The sequence below is a fragment of the Pistacia vera genome, unplaced genomic scaffold (genome assembly GCF_008641045.1).
Source record: "Pistacia vera cultivar Batoury unplaced genomic scaffold, PisVer_v2 Contig786, whole genome shotgun sequence".
NCBI classification, from domain to species: Eukaryota; Viridiplantae; Streptophyta; class Magnoliopsida; order Sapindales; family Anacardiaceae; genus Pistacia; species Pistacia vera.
In genome coordinates, this window is record NW_022196652.1 from 141,253 (window position 1) to 156,596 (window position 15,344).

Sequence of the window (15,344 nt, forward strand, 5' to 3'; positions counted from 1 at the left end):
AAATGAAGATTATTTATTTTAAGTGACTACATTGAGGATGAAAATTGGGATTTTTATTTCCCATTGGAATTGAGTATCAAGTGGGTGGTGTTTGATAATACAATTTCATCTACTATAAATCTGTAATAATAACTGTAATAATAAGATAATAATGGTTTGGAATCAATTATCCATTCAATAATAATTCCAACAAGTATGAAAACAACACTAACAGCAGATGATAATTCACTAAATCAGTATTATCATTTATCAATGTGATGGAAAACTCTTGCCAAAAGGTTCAAATCCACACAAACGCACCAGCAAAACAGAGAAGAAGCAATTCTGCAACAATTATATTAATCAACAAGAGTAAACAAGACCTTTAGATCCAAAAAGAGACTCAAAACAGAACAAATAAAAGAAAACAAGGATAGATCCTAGCATTTCGAGGAGCTAGGGACCTCCATTGATAAACCTTTCAAGAAAAATTACTTAACCCTTTCGCAAGTCTTAAACCCAACTTTATATACTAATGAATCCTCTAAAATATCCCCTTAACAAATCTGCCACGTGGATATTCTCTTAACTAACTCCCCACTAAAGCTCATTCACACTCCTAACCCTTCTGTATCCTTTGTGCCCTTTATGCCCCTTCAATTGGTAGACTTTAGTAATAAGAGGTCTATCAATAGCCCTCCCTTGAAGTGCCACCTTGTCCCTAAGGTGGAAGTAAGGAAATTGTTAGGCAATCACGTCATAAGATTCCCATGTGGATTCGAAAGGAAAAAGGTCTTCCCACTGAATGAAGACTTCTTTAGTTCCATCCATTAAAGAGCGTACTGCCAGGACTGAATTTGGTTGAACCTAGAGTTCCAAATCTTCGGAAAGGAAAGAAGGCAGCGGTTGAATGGGGACTTAACTATGTGGATTTTGCTTAAGCCGAGAGACATGGAAAACAAGATGTAAAAGGGAGATCCAGCCTATAGGCTAGCTGATCAATCTTCTCCAATACCATGAATGGCCCATAAAACCGGGGATTGAGTTTTTCATTCAGTTTCTTGGCTAAAGATTTGAACTTGTAAGGCTGAAATATACTAAATCACTAAGTTAAAAGTGGACATCCCTCCGATGTGAGTTCGCTTGTGCCTTCACGTGGCCTTGTGCCATTGCCAAATTATGCTTGAGTTGATTGAGGATGGAGTTTCTTTCCAACAATTGTCGGTTGACATCTTCAACGAATGAAGGAAAATCAATAAGCTTGAGTAAGAGAGAAGCATCGTGACCATATAAGGCTTTAAAAGGAGTCATCTTTGTTGAACGATGGTACATGGTATTGTACCAATATTCTGCCCACAAAAGCCAAGAAGGTCATTCTTTTGGTTGGGAGCTGCAGAAACACCGCAAATAAGCTTCTAGACACCGATTGACCACCTTTGTTTGGCCATCGGTTTGGGGGTGATGAAGTTGGTGATAACCTGCTGGAAATGGGCCAAAATCCGGCTGAAGGTTTAAATTGTATTTTGGAGCCAAAGTTTCTGTTTTTGTTTTGTTAGGCTGCAGTGGTTGTGGAGCAGATATTAGGCCAATCAAGTTAAGTTGTTTATGACATGTGTAGTTGAGATTAAGACTTGATTTGGTGTATGTTTTTGTTAAAATTCAGATGTAATATTTTAATGTATTGCAGTAGGTAAAATAGTGATATCTTGTTGTATATTTGTCTCTGTTCAATGAATGAAAATGCAGAGAGAAAAACTCTCAATTCTTGTCGTCTCTTTCCATTGCAATCTCTCATTTTTACTCTGATCATCTTCCCAACTGAACTAACAATTGGTATCAGGGCACCACTGATCTTAAGGGACTGATAAACTCATCTCCTCACTCACTTTCTCAACCTCTGTTACGGTAAAACCACCTATCTAGGTCCACTCAGCCTGACTAAATGGCACAACACACAACCTCCCTTACTCCTCCAACCTTCAATGGTGATCAATATCACATTTAGGCTGTCAAAATGAAAACCTTCCTAAGGGAACAAGGTTTGTGGCAGTATGTTGAAGAGGATAAACAACCACCAGTGTTGAGGCCAAACCCCACTCTAAACCAGATCAGGTTCCATGATGAAGAAGCCACCAAATCACCTAGAGCCTTGTCTCATATCCATGTAGCAGTGACTGAACAGGTGTTTACAAGAATCATGGCATATGTGTCAGCCAAGGAAGCATGGGATAAACTCAAAGAGGAGTTCGGTGGCAGTGATACAACCAAGAACATGCAGGTGTTGAACCTAAGGAGGGAGTTTGAAATGTTGAAAATGTAGGAGTCATAATCAATAAAGGAATATGTGGATAGGTTGATGAATGTAATGAATAAAATCAGATTAATGGGAAAAGAGATGATAGATAAAAGGATAGTGGAAAAGGTCCTAGTTAGTCTACCCGAAAGGTTTGAATCTAAGATATCCTCACTTGAGGATTCTAAGGACTTGACACAAATCACTCACACCGATTTAGTGTATGCCTTGCAAGCTCAAGAGCTAAGGAGATTGTTGAGGCAAGAGGACTCGAGTGAGGGTGCTATGGTGGCAGGATTCAAAAGCAAACCAGGTCAAGGTGGAAGCAAGAGGTCTGCGGGAGAAAATAAAGGAAAGGAGAAGATGGCCAACCAGTGGAGCAAACCAAGTGGAATGAGAGAGTTTCCACCGTGTGCTCACTGCAAGAAGAAGAGGCATATTGAAAAAAGGTGCTGGTTCGGGCCTAACATCCAATGTAGAGCATGCAAACAATATGGTCACATTGAGAAGGTGTGCAAAAACAAACCAAATCAGTCAACACAGCAAGCACAGATCGTTGAAGACCAGCAGCCAAACTCAGATTCTGAGCAACTATTTATGGCTTCATGCTGTGCAGTTCAAGCTCACAGTGATGATTGCCTGATAGACAGTTGGTGTACCAATCATAAGACAGCAAACCTGGAGGACTTTGTGAATTTAGACAAGTCATACCAATCCAAAGTTAAAGTTGGAAATGGGGAGTTTGTGGTTGTCAAAAAGAGAAGTGATATTGTTGTGCAAACAAATTCAGGTATCAAACTTATCCCAAATGTTTTGTATGTGCCTAATATAAGACATAACTTGTTGAGTGTTGGACAGATGATAGAAAAGAGGTATGCCCTGCACTTCCAGGATCAGTTTTGCACAATCCTAAATAGTGAAGGCAATGAGTTAATGAAGGTTAGAATGATGGGAAAAAGCTTCACTATTAGGCTGAAAAAACTAGAATCAGAAGCATATGTTGTTGACGTGGATGAGTCAGAATTGTGTCACAAAATATTAGGCCACTTCAATTATCATAGCCTTAGGGAAATTCAGACCAAAGAGTTGGTCTATAATCTACCTGAAATTGTAAAAACCAAATCTATATGTGCTACCTGTCAACTTGGCAAGATGAGTAGACTATCATTCCCTGTAAACAAAGCCTGGAGAGCTACTGAAAAGCTCCAGCTTATCCACACGGATGTGTGTGGACCTATGCAAACACCATCCCTAAATGGAAGCAAATATTTTATCCTTTTCATTGATGACTACTCCCAGATGTGCTGGGTTTATTTTTTGAAACAGAAGAGTGAAGTTGCAATGGTGTTTGAAAGGTTTAAACTGCAGATTGAAAAACAAACTGGTCTAAGCATTAAGATTGTCAAAAGTGACAATGGGAGTGAGTATACCTCCACTAAATTTGAGAAAATCTGCAAGCAAGCTGGAATTGTGCACCAGATCAGTAGTCCATATACTCCACAGCAAAATGGAGTCAGTGAGAGGAAGAATATGACTATCATGGAGATGGCCAAGTGCATGGTTGCTGAGAAGAAGTTGCCCAAATCCTTTTGGGCAGAAGCTGTAAATGCATTGCTTAATAGACTCCCTACTAAGGCCTTAACTAATCAAATACCCTATGAGGCCTGGTATGGAGTGAAGCCTTTGGTTAGAAATCTGAAAATCTTTGGGAGTGTGTGCTATGCACTCATTCCAGCAGCTAAGAGAAGCAAGTTGGATGAGAAGGATATGACAGGGATTTTTATAGGGTACAGTCAGCAGTCCAAGGCCTATAGAGTTTATGTTCCAGGAACCAGGAAAATCACATCACTAGAGATGTGAAAGTAGATGAAAGAAGGATCTGGAACTGGAAGAAAAATGAAGCTAAAGAAGACACAAGAAAGCAGATTGCAGACACAACAGCAGGCAGATTTGATGATCCAGAAGAGGCAGATTTAGATGATGATTTTCCAATCAGCGGTACAAGGTCTCTGGCAGAGGTTTATGAAAGATGCAATGCAGCCTTGCTTGAGCCTACAAATTTCAGGGAGGCTGCTAAGTTAGAGGTCTAGAAGAATGCAATGGAGGAGGAGATAAAAATGATTGAAAAGAATGGCACATGGGAATTGGTTGACAGACCAACTACTAGAAGAGTAATGCAAGCAAAATGGATTTATAAAAAGAAGCTGAGGCCTGATGGATCTGTGTACAAACATAAAGCAAGATTAGTAGTCAATGGGTTTGCTTAACAATTTGGAGTGGACTTCTCGGATACTTTTGCACCCGTGGCTAGGCATGATACAATTAGGCTTCTCCTTGCCTTGGCAGCCCAATTTGAATGAAAAATCTATCAACTGGATGTCAAATCAGCCTTCCTAAATGGTTGGCTCAATGAGGAAATCTATGTGGAACAACCGGAGGGCTATGAAGTGGAAGGGTAGGAGCATAAGGTCTATTTGTTGAGAAATGCCCTATATGGCCTAAAACAGGCTCCTAGAGCCTGGTACAGTAGAATTAATGAGTATTTGATCAGCTTAGGATATTCAAGGAGTGTTAATGAACACACACTATATGTGAGAAGGCTGGAAAGTGAATTCACTAGTGTCATTGTATGTTGATGACTTACTCATCATGGGAAGCAGCTCAATTCAACTTGAGGAGTTTAAAATGGCCATGCACAATGAGTTTGAGATGACTGACCTTGGGGAGATATCCTATTTTCTTAGAATGGAGATCCACCAAAGTCACAATGGCATATTTGTTAATCAAATGAGGTTTGCCAATGAAATTCTGCATAAGTTTGACATGGACAGATGCAAACCAGTGGACACAACATTGGTTGTAAATTTGAAGCTGAGCAAGGATGATGGGGCTGAGAAAGTTGATGAGAAAATGTATAGAAGTGTGATTGGTTGTGTACTGTATTTGACTGCCACCAGACCAGATTTGATGTTTGCAACCAGTGTTCTCTCTAGATTCATGACCAGCCCGAGTGAAATCCATCTCAAGGCAGCCAAGAGGGTGCTAAGGTATGTCAAAGGAAGTGCTGAGCTTGGAATATGGTTCAAGAAGACTGAAAACCTTCAACTTATTGGGTACTTAGATAGTGATTGGGCTGGATGCATTGATGATATGAGGAGTACATTAGGTTATGTTTTCTTCTTAAATTCAAGAGCCATATGTTGGCATTCCAAGAAGCAAGAAACCACTGCTCAAGTCTACGGTAGAAGCAGAATACATTTCTGCTGCTGCCATAGTAAACCAGAATATATGGCTGAGGAAGATTATGCAAGATTTGAGGCAAATTCAAGAAGAACCAACTGTGATATTTTGTGACAATCAGTCAACTGTTGCAATGGCAAAGAATCCAATCTTACACGGCAAAACAAAACACATCAAAATTAAATTCCATGCGGTGAGAGAAGTAGAAAGTAATGCTGAAGTGAAATTAGTCCACTGCAGGGGTGAAGAACAAATTACGGATATTATGACCAAGGGCCTATCTAAAACCGAGTTTGAGAGTTTGAGACTTAAACTTGGTGTTTCCAACAAGTTTATCAAGGAGGAGTGATGAAGTTGGTGATAACCTGCTGGAAATGGGTCAAAATCCGATTGAAGGTTTAAATTGTATTTTGGAGCCAAAGTTTCTGTTTTTGTTTTGTTAGGCTATAATGGTTGTGTAGCAGATATTAGGCCAATCAAGTTAAGTTGTTTATGACATGTGTAGTTGAGATTAAGACTTGATTTGGTGTATGTTTTTGTTAAAATTCAAATGTAATATTTTAATGTATTGCAGTAGGTAAAACAGTGATATCTTCTTGTATATTTGTCTTTGTTCAATGAATGAAAATGTAGAGAGAAAAACTCTCAATTCTTGTCGTCTCTTTCCATTGCAATCTCTCATTTTACTCTGATCATCTTCCCAACTGAACTAACAGAGGGTGATAGGCTAAGCTGAATTTTAGATTTGTACCTGCAACTTTAAAAATCTTTTGCCAAAAGTGGCTCATAAAAACCCTATCTCTGTCTGTCACTATAGATTGAGGAAACCTATCCAATTTCACAATCTCCTTTACAAACACTGATGATACATCCTTGGCGTTATAAAGGTGGGACAACGGAATGAAATGATTGAATCTGGTAAGCCTGTACACCACAACTAAGATAGTGTCATACCTTTTAGCTCGCGGCAAACCCCCAACGAAGTCCATTGTGAGGTCTTCGAAGTAGCCTTGAAGGCTTTAAGGTTGAATGCTTGCTAAGTTGGCAAGTGGCACAATTCTTGACAAAATTCTGAACATTTGATCTAATCCCCTCCCAAAATGCTATATTAGCCACCCTTTTATAAGTTCTATAGAATCTTGAATGACCTCTCCGAGGGTTGCAATGAAACTCTTCCATTGGTGATGAACCGAGAGCCCTTAAGGAGAACCAATAGGTATTTTTATAACAAACACCCATGCTGAAACTTGTAATGTGGTTCCACTATCACATCCTGAATAATGACCTAAAGTTTAGGATCCTTATGGGCCTCAGCTGCCAAATCCTCATATTTTGAAAATTTGACTACATAAGTTGCATTCAAGGTTGTTGCATCCTCCCTTCAAGACAAAGCATTCACTACCCAATTGGTGTTTCCAAGGTAGTAATGAATTTCAAATGAATATACCATGAGTTTGGCTATCCACTTCTATTGTTCAAGAGTTTTTACCCGCTGATCGATAAGAAACTGGAGACATTTTGATCCGTTTTAATCACAAACTTTCTACCCAAGAGATAGTGACTCCATTTCGCAAAGACTATAACCATAAGGTCTTGCTCGTACATGAATTTTTGCTTGGATTGGGGGAGAAAGCTTTAATCAAAAAGGCAATGGGTCGAGATGCTTGCACTAAGAAACTCCTATGCCAAAACCTAAAGCATCAGTTTGTACTTCGAAGGAATATTGAAATTTGGATTGCCAAAACAGGTATGGTGGCCATGGCTATCTTAAGCTTATTAAAAGCTTGTTGGGCTTCCTCATTCCACCCGAAGGAATCTTTTTTGAGCAGCTGAGTTAAGGGTTGTGCAATTGTCCCATAACAATTGACAAATTGTCTGTAATACTCGATAAGTCCCAAAAATCCCCTCAAGTTCTTCACATTGCTAGGGACAGGCCAAGAAAGCATCGAATCGACCTTTTGGGGATCACTTCCACTCCATTTTCAGAAATCAAATGCCTTAAATACTTTCTCTGACCAAAAAGACACTTCATCTTGTCAACCACCAACTCATTCTCTTGTAGGATGCTGAAGGTTTGATGGAGACGAAGAAGAAGAAGATGGGAGTCTAAATCTAGGCTAAAGACCAATATGTCATCAAAAAAGACTAGCACAAACTTCATTAGAAAAGGTTTAAAGATAGTGTTCATCAAGCATTGAAAGGTAGAGAGAGTGCATTAGTCAAGCTGAAAGGCATGACCAAAAACTCATAATGCCCTTCCTGGGTTCTAAATGTTGTTTTTAGTTCATCCCCTTGCTTAACCCGAATCTAGTGGTATCTAGATTTTAAATCCCATTTGGAGAATACAATAGCCCCAGCTAATTCATTCAAAAGCTCCTCAAATGTGGGTATAGGAAATTTGTTAAGTATGGTAATGATATTAAAAGCCCTATAGTCAATGCAAAAACGACAACTCCCATCTTTTTTTTTTTTTTTTTTTTTTTTTTAACCAACAAAACTAGACTTAAAAAGGGACTGGTGCTAGGTTGGATAATCCCCACTACTAACATCTCTCCCACTAATCTCTCAATTTCATTCTTTTGAAAGTAAAGGTACCTATAGGGTCTGATATTGGGTAGTTAGGCTCATTGTTTTAGCACAATGGCATGATCTTGCTGCTTAGGGGGTGGTAATCTCGCTGGTTGATTTAACAAGTGGCTGAATTCTTTCAAGACCAAAGCTACTCTTCGATCCATAGGTTCCCCAAACTGGTCTGACTTATATTCTATAGAACAGAATTCCACCAAATACCCAACTCTTAAAGTCTATATTATCTTCAACATAGTTCTAAGGGACACCACTATCTTGATCAAAGAAGGATCTCCCTCTAACGTCACCCTTTTACCCTCCACTTCAAATTTCCTGGTTAAGTTCTTCCAATTAGCATAGACATCCCCCAACGAGCTCAACCAAGTGATTCCTAACACTGTATCAGCTCCCCCCATATCAAATTGGAAAAAATCCTGGTTAATTCTGACTCATTGAACTTTCATTTGGACATTTTTACATACCCTTTTACCTTCACCGTGACTCCATTGTCCACCATCACACCAAACGACTTTCCCTTCTCAGTTTCTAACCCCAATTTTTGCACCAACTCACGTGAAACGAAGTTGTGAGTGGCTCCACTGTCCACCAACACAATCACTTCTTCTTCCCCAATACTCCCCTTAATTTTAAATGTTTTATCTGAAGTGATCCTCAAGATGGATTCATGAAAATAGTTTTGTTGATAGGAATACCTTCCACCGTCGATTACTCATCTGATTCTGTGGCTGACGCTTCTTTCTCTGATTCTTCATCATTAAATGCTAAGAGGATTTGGAGAGATTTACTCTTGCACTTGTGATTTGGGCTGAACTTTTTATCACAATAGAAACACAAACCTGTTTCCCTCTTATACTGTATGTCTTCTTCTGTCAGTCATCGAAAATTGTCCCCTTTGTAGCTCGAAGCTGCCGTCTCCAGCAATTTTTCTTTTCGGTCGGGAGTTTGATTTGAAGAAGAGAATCCCTGTTCTGAGTTTTTAGAGGCATTGGGCCACTAACCCGGTTGCCCCACTTATGGGCTCTAAGACACCCTTGAATAATTTTCCCTTTACACTTTAGATCTTATTGAATTTGGGCTTGGCCCTTTCTAACACCCAATTCTTTTCTTCAATCATGTGGGCCTGCTCCATAACCCCAAACAAATTATTTGGTTTCATCAAACGCAACTCAACTCTCAATTCTTCTTTAAGCATGTTGATAAAAATCCCCATTAACAGCTCCTCTCCTCTCTCTTTCAACAGTGTGGCATGAGCTTCAAATTCTTCTCAGAATTCCATCACAGACGCCGTCTATTTCAAGGCCACCAACGCCTCATAAGCTATCCCTTGGAAAGATGGACAAAATTTGGTGAGAAGAGCCATTTTGAAGGCTCCCTAGGAATGGATTGGTGTTCGAGAGTCCACCCACTGGTACCAATAGAGTGCCCTCCCCTCCATGCACACGGCGACGGCCTCCACCATCTCAGTTTCTTCGTAATGGTTGATATCAAAGAAGTGACATACCCTGAAGGTCCACCCATATGGATCATCTCCATTAAAAATTGGCAACTCAAGCTTTTTAATCCTCTTGTCCTCTTTCCACGTCTCACCACTTTTGAATCGATCTTGCCCACTGTTTTGACTCTCCGATGATGCTGATTTCTCCTTCTCACGATTTCGCACCTCTTCTCATTCCTCCCTCAATCGCAACCGTACTCGTAGCTCAAGTAAGTAATCCTTAACACTTCCCAAATCTTCCTTAATAGTACCCATTTCCTTTCCTAAACTATCAATTCTGTTTTCCACTCTAGTACTCACCATTAACTACACCTTAGCTTCGATACAAATTTGATGGAAAACTCCTGCCAAAAGGTTCAAATCCACACAAAAGCCCCAACAAAACAGAGAAGAAGCAATTCTGCAACAATTATATTAATCAACAAGAGTAAACAAGACCTTTAGATCCAAAATTAGACTCAAAACAGAACAAATAAAAGAAAACAAGGACAGATCCTAGCATTTTGAGAAGCAAGGGGCCTCCATTGATAAACCTTTCAAGAAAAGTTACTTAACCCTTTCTCAAGTCCAAACCCAACTATATATACTAATGAATCCTCTGAAGTTCCTTGTCAACTAATCGTTGAGCGACTCAAGTCACATGGGGCTACTTTTCCTTTTCTGATCACTCATTCCTTCGCTTAATTAGAACAATTATCTTGTGTTAATCTGCCAAATCTTCTTACATGTTCTGCTTCAATCAAGTCCACACAGGAAAATACTAAGGCAAAATCAACTAAGATCTAGATTGTACTTGTACTAACCCTGGAAATCTCTATCCACAAATCCAGTATCTTAAGAGCTAGTGTTTCGCATGCCAAGGATACTCCTTCAACTAAGTTGCTCACATGGCTGCTCACCAATAGTGCAGTTGTAGCATTTAGGATCTGCCCAATTGTTATCTGATTAATAGTTAGTCCTTAAAATGAGCTAACTCACAGTGCATACCAGGGTACTGGAAAATAATATTACCTTCATTATATACCATGGATTAGTCTAGAGGCCATAACTGGAGCTGACCCAATGGGACATATGTCCATAGCTAATTCTGGACACAACAAGAAACAGGGAGCATTCATTTGGGCTTGAAAGCAAGCAGAGAAAACTAACAAATGCATCTAGAATTGGCCCTCTCTTCACATTATAAACTAGCAAGTTAGCAAAAGTGCACCAAGGAATTCTGAACTTCAGTATCAAATACAGATACTCATTTCACTGTAAAATTAAAGTGTTCAAAAAATAAAAGAAACTATTTCAAAGCAGAAAAAAGATGAGCTCTAACATAATCTACATCTAGTATTAACTCAATTGCAAAACAAATGTACCAATTCAAATGGTTAAATAATAGGAAAAAATCAACTATACATCAGAGATAAGATCTTACAGGGATCAAAGGAGAATCTCTCAATCTTCTCCGGGGTGACATCAAGCACCAGACCAGGTCTTGGATTCAGATCATTGTGCATGATCAAAGTAAATTCATGAGAATAAAATAGGAACAAATAAAAAAATTTGGACAGTTTAAGGGAGCTAACATCTCTCTTTGCTAAATAAACATCTATGTTTATTGTCGAGAAAGAATCTTACCAAGGGGACTCATCTCATCTAAGCCCTCTGAGTCAACAACTAATGCTCTTTTCATGCCAAACCGTTGCAACATGTTGGCAATTTCGAGTACCAAAAAGTGACTTCCAAACATGGCAAGTTACTCACCAGTCAAAAACAACTAGAGCTCTCTTTACCAAATCAAACAACTCATGATATTATTATAAAGCCATTACACAATGCAAGATCCATTGACATCATAATTGCAATGGAATAAAAGAAAAGAGAACATGGTTGGATAGATATATGAATAATCTTATAGCTAAATTTATTGATTAATCTGAAAAGCATAGAGAACCTCTCAAAATAACTCCAGAATATTAGATGCCTTACAACCCTAGAGTGAGTTACTACTGTAACCTTTCATCGGCCAAGACATTGAAATTTTAACAAAGAAGTAAATGATCAAGAAATGTTTTGGTTAATGATGTTGAATTAAGAGAAATCTTCATACAGGATATGATATTTACGTTATGGCTACAGCGCACAGTAAAGGCACTTACCAAGTCTTCACTGTATACACCAACCACAGCAAAAGGCACCTGTGCAAGATTCAACATAGGGCCCAAGATATTGAATACAATTTTTACTTTCAGCGTTTTCCTCACTGGCCTAACAATATTCATTACTGGGTGATACTTTGGAGACATCATGAAACCAATCCCTACCTCATTTACACACCTTGTCACATCCTGTTTCCAAGAAATAAATAAGAGAAAATAGTTTGAGCCAATAGCATATATTATAAATAAAGTTATGTTCTAAATTTGTGTTCAAAGGTTGAGTTAACCAAAAACTCAGTGGTCTGATTTTCAACCTAATCTGTGGTTTATGAAGTCTGCTTTGAAAATACCAAAAAGAGAAAAGGCAAGATTTGCTGCAAGAACTCAATTATAGACAAACAACTAACGTTCGGCAAGGTTTTGATCCACAAATTGCCCAAATATTGGCCTAATGTCCAATAAACTTTTGACAGCGAGTGAGGAGGCCATTTAGTTCCAAAAAAAAAAAAAAAAAAATGATGCAATCTATCATGCCATTCATAGTTACTATTGTTAATGTTGAAACCATGAAGCATATCAAGTTGAGACACTGACCATTTTCTTTGTATCATTTGAGTTCCAAGTAATTGTTATGGGAAATACTGTTTACAATAGCAAATACTTGGTAACACACAGACGAATTAGCCACAAATACATGAATAACACCATACTATAACATCAATTATTTGACAACAAATAAATTGATTCATGAGCACCTACCTCCCGTCCCAAGTCAAGAACTACACCTAAAGCTTCTAACACATCAACACTTCCACATGCACAAGAGCTAGAACGACTTCCACACTGTTCAGCAAATAATCAAACAGTTATAGTTTGTAGCATAAATTAGGTCCCTAAGTATCATATTAGGAAAATATTGTAAGGCATTACATAAGGATGAAAATGACTCCAACCTTGGCAACTTTTGCACTACAAGCCACAGCAAGTATTGAAGCACCAGTTGAAATGTTCACTGTGTTTGCACCATCACCACCCGTTCCAACAATGTCAACCACACCATCCAACCCTTCCACCTTCCTAGCATACTTCCCCTTCAATTGGTGCACTTTAGTAATAGGAGGTCTATCACAAAGACCCTACAATTTATCCAACTTTCAATCCAATATAGGACTAAACAACAATATCTCCCAGTGAGATTACTTACAAAGAAGTTCCTTGTCAACTAACCGGTGAGTGACTCAGGTTGCATGGGGCTACTTTTCCTTTTCTGATCCCTCATTCCTTCGCTTAATTAAAACAATTATCTTGTCTTAATCTGCCAGATCTTCTTACATGTTTGGCTTCAATCAAGCCCAAATAGGAAAATACTGAGGCAAAATCAACTAAGATCTAGATTGTACTTGTACTTGTACTAGCCTTGGAAATCCCTATCCACAAATCCAATGTCGTAAGAGCTTTTCTTGATAATACTGTTGAGCATGCCAAGGATACTCCTTCAGCTAACCTGTTCACGTGGCTACTCATCAACAGTGCAGCTGCAGCATTTAGGATCTGCCCAGATGTTATCTGATTAATAGTTAGTCCTTAAAATCAGCTAACTCACAGTGCATACCAGGGTACGAGAAAATAATATTACCTTCATTATATACGATGGATCAGTCTAGAGGCCATAACTGGAGCTGACCCAATGGTACATATGTACCATAACTAATTCTGGACACAACAAGAAATAGGGAGCATTCAGTTGGGCTTGAAAGCAAGCAGAGAAAACTAACAAATGCATCTGCAATTGGCCCTCTCTTCCCTGACAGTACATCCCTTAAGACCTTCACATCATAAACAAGCTGGCTAGCAAGAGTGCCCCGAGGAATTCTGAACTTCACTATCAAATACAGATGCTCATTTCACTATAAAATTCAAGTATTCAAACAATAAAAGAAACTATTTCAAAGCAGAAAAAAGATGAGCTCTAGCACAATCTCCACCTAGTGTTCACTCAATTGCAAAACAAATGTACCAATTCAAATGGTCAGATTATAGGAAAAAATGAATTATAGATCAGTGAGAAGATCTTATAGGGATCAAATGAGAATCTCAATCTTTTTTTGGTTGACATCAAGCACTAGACCAAGTCCTGGATTCGGATCATGTGCTTGATCAAAGTAGATTCATGAGAATAAAATAGGAACAAATAAAAAGATTTGGACAGTTTAAGGGAGCTAACATCTCTATTTGCAAATAAACATATATGTTTATTGTTGAGAAAGAATCTTACCAAGGGGACTCATCTCATCTAAGCCCTCTGAGTCAACAACTAATGCTCTTTTCATGCCAAACCATTGCAATGTGTTGGCAATTTTGAGTATCTAACAAGAAAACCGAAAAGAGACTTCCACACATGGCAAGTTACTCACCAGTCAAAAACAACCAGAGCTCTCTTTACCAAATCAAACAACTCATGATATTATTATAAAGCCATTACACAATGCAAGATCCATTGACGTCATAATTGCAGTGGAATAAATGAAAAGAGAATATGGTTGGATACATATATGAATAATCTTGCAGCTAAATTTTTTGATTAATCTGAAAAGCATAGAGAACCTCTCAAAATAACTCCAAAATATTAGATGCCTTACTACTCTAGAGTGAGTTACTAATGTAACCTTTCATCGGCATTGAAATTTTAACAAAAAAGTAAATGATCAAGAAATATTTTGGTTAATGATGGTTGAATAAGAGAAATGTTCATATAGGATATGATATTTATGTTATGGCTACAGCGCACTGTGAAGGCACTTACACACCTTGTTACACCCTGTTTTTACTTTCAGTGTTTTCCTCACTAGCCTAACAATATTCATTACTAAATTCATTTACACACCTTGTTACACCCTGTTTTCAAGAAATAAATAAGAGAAAAAAGTTTGAGCCAATAGCACATATTATAGATAAAGTTATGTTCTAAATTTGTGTTCAAAGGTTGAGTAGACCAACAACTCAGTGGTCTCATTTTCAACCTAATCTATGGTTTATCAAGTCTGCTGTGAAAAAACCAAAAAGAGAAAAGGCCAGATTTGCTGCAAGAACTCAACTATAGCAAAACAACTAATGCTTGGTAAGGTTTTGATCCATAAATTGCCCAAAAATTGGCCTAATGTCCAATAAACTCTTTGACAGGGAGTGAGGGGGCCATTTAATTCCAAAAAAAAAACGATGCAATCTATCATGCAATTCATCATTACTATTGTTAATGTTGAAACCATGAAGCTTATCAAGTTGAGACACTGACCATTTTCTTTGTATCATTTGAGTTCCAAGTAATTGTTATGGGAAGAAGTACTGTCTACAATAGCAAATACTTGGTAACACATAGACCAATAAGCCACAAAAACATGAATAACACCAAACCATAAAATCAATTATTTGACAACAAATAACTTGATTCATGAGCACCTACCTCCGGTCCCTAAGTCAAGAACTACACCTAAAGCTTCTAACACATCAGCACTTCCACAGGCAAGAAAGCTAGAACGACTTCCATGTTGTTCAGCAAATAATCGAACAGTTATATTTTGCAACATAAATTAGGTCCCTAAAT

General features: G+C 38.3%; 2 protein-coding genes across 2 annotated transcripts; one reads left to right on the forward strand and one right to left on the reverse strand.

Moving 5' to 3' along the window:
- Window positions 1-4,957: 4,957 nt before the first annotated feature.
- LOC116116853 (uncharacterized mitochondrial protein AtMg00810-like) lies at window positions 4,958-5,626 on the forward strand. Its single transcript, XM_031402901.1, has one exon. The coding sequence runs from the start codon at window positions 4,958-4,960 to the stop codon at window positions 5,624-5,626; it is 669 nt and encodes a 222-aa protein (XP_031258761.1).
- Window positions 5,627-9,909: 4,283 nt separating this feature from the next.
- On the reverse strand, window positions 9,910-15,327 carry LOC116116854 (anthranilate phosphoribosyltransferase, chloroplastic-like). The gene is made up of 13 exons (XM_031402902.1): window positions 15,204-15,327; window positions 14,628-14,638; window positions 14,019-14,109; window positions 13,519-13,625; window positions 13,214-13,309; window positions 12,697-12,879; window positions 12,503-12,586; window positions 11,748-11,932; window positions 11,223-11,317; window positions 11,022-11,079; window positions 10,656-10,827; window positions 10,400-10,537; window positions 9,910-9,996 (listed from the first exon to the last, which is right to left on the reverse strand). Exons 1-13 carry the CDS (start codon window positions 15,325-15,327, stop codon window positions 9,910-9,912), a joined length of 1,431 nt encoding a protein of 476 aa, XP_031258762.1.
- Between the last annotated feature and the right edge of the window lie 17 nt (window positions 15,328-15,344).

What these genes read in the sequence shown, in the direction of transcription:
- LOC116116853 (XM_031402901.1), top strand. Translation starts at nt 4,958, where the DNA reads ATGGCCATGCACAATGAGTTTGAGATGACTGACCTTGGGGAGATATCC.
- LOC116116854 (XM_031402902.1), bottom strand. Translation starts at nt 15,327, where the DNA reads ATGTTGCAAAATATAACTGTTCGATTATTTGCTGAACAACATGGAAGT. An exon ending in AGATGAGATGAGTCCCCTTG is followed by an intron (nt 13,626 to 14,018) that starts GTAAGATTCTTT and finishes TGTATTTGATAG; the next exon opens with TGAAGTTCAGAATTCCTCGG. An exon ending in GTAGTGCAAAAGTTGCCAAG is followed by an intron (nt 12,587 to 12,696) that starts GTTGGAGTCATT and finishes TTTGCTGAACAG; the next exon opens with TGTGGAAGTCGTTCTAGCTC.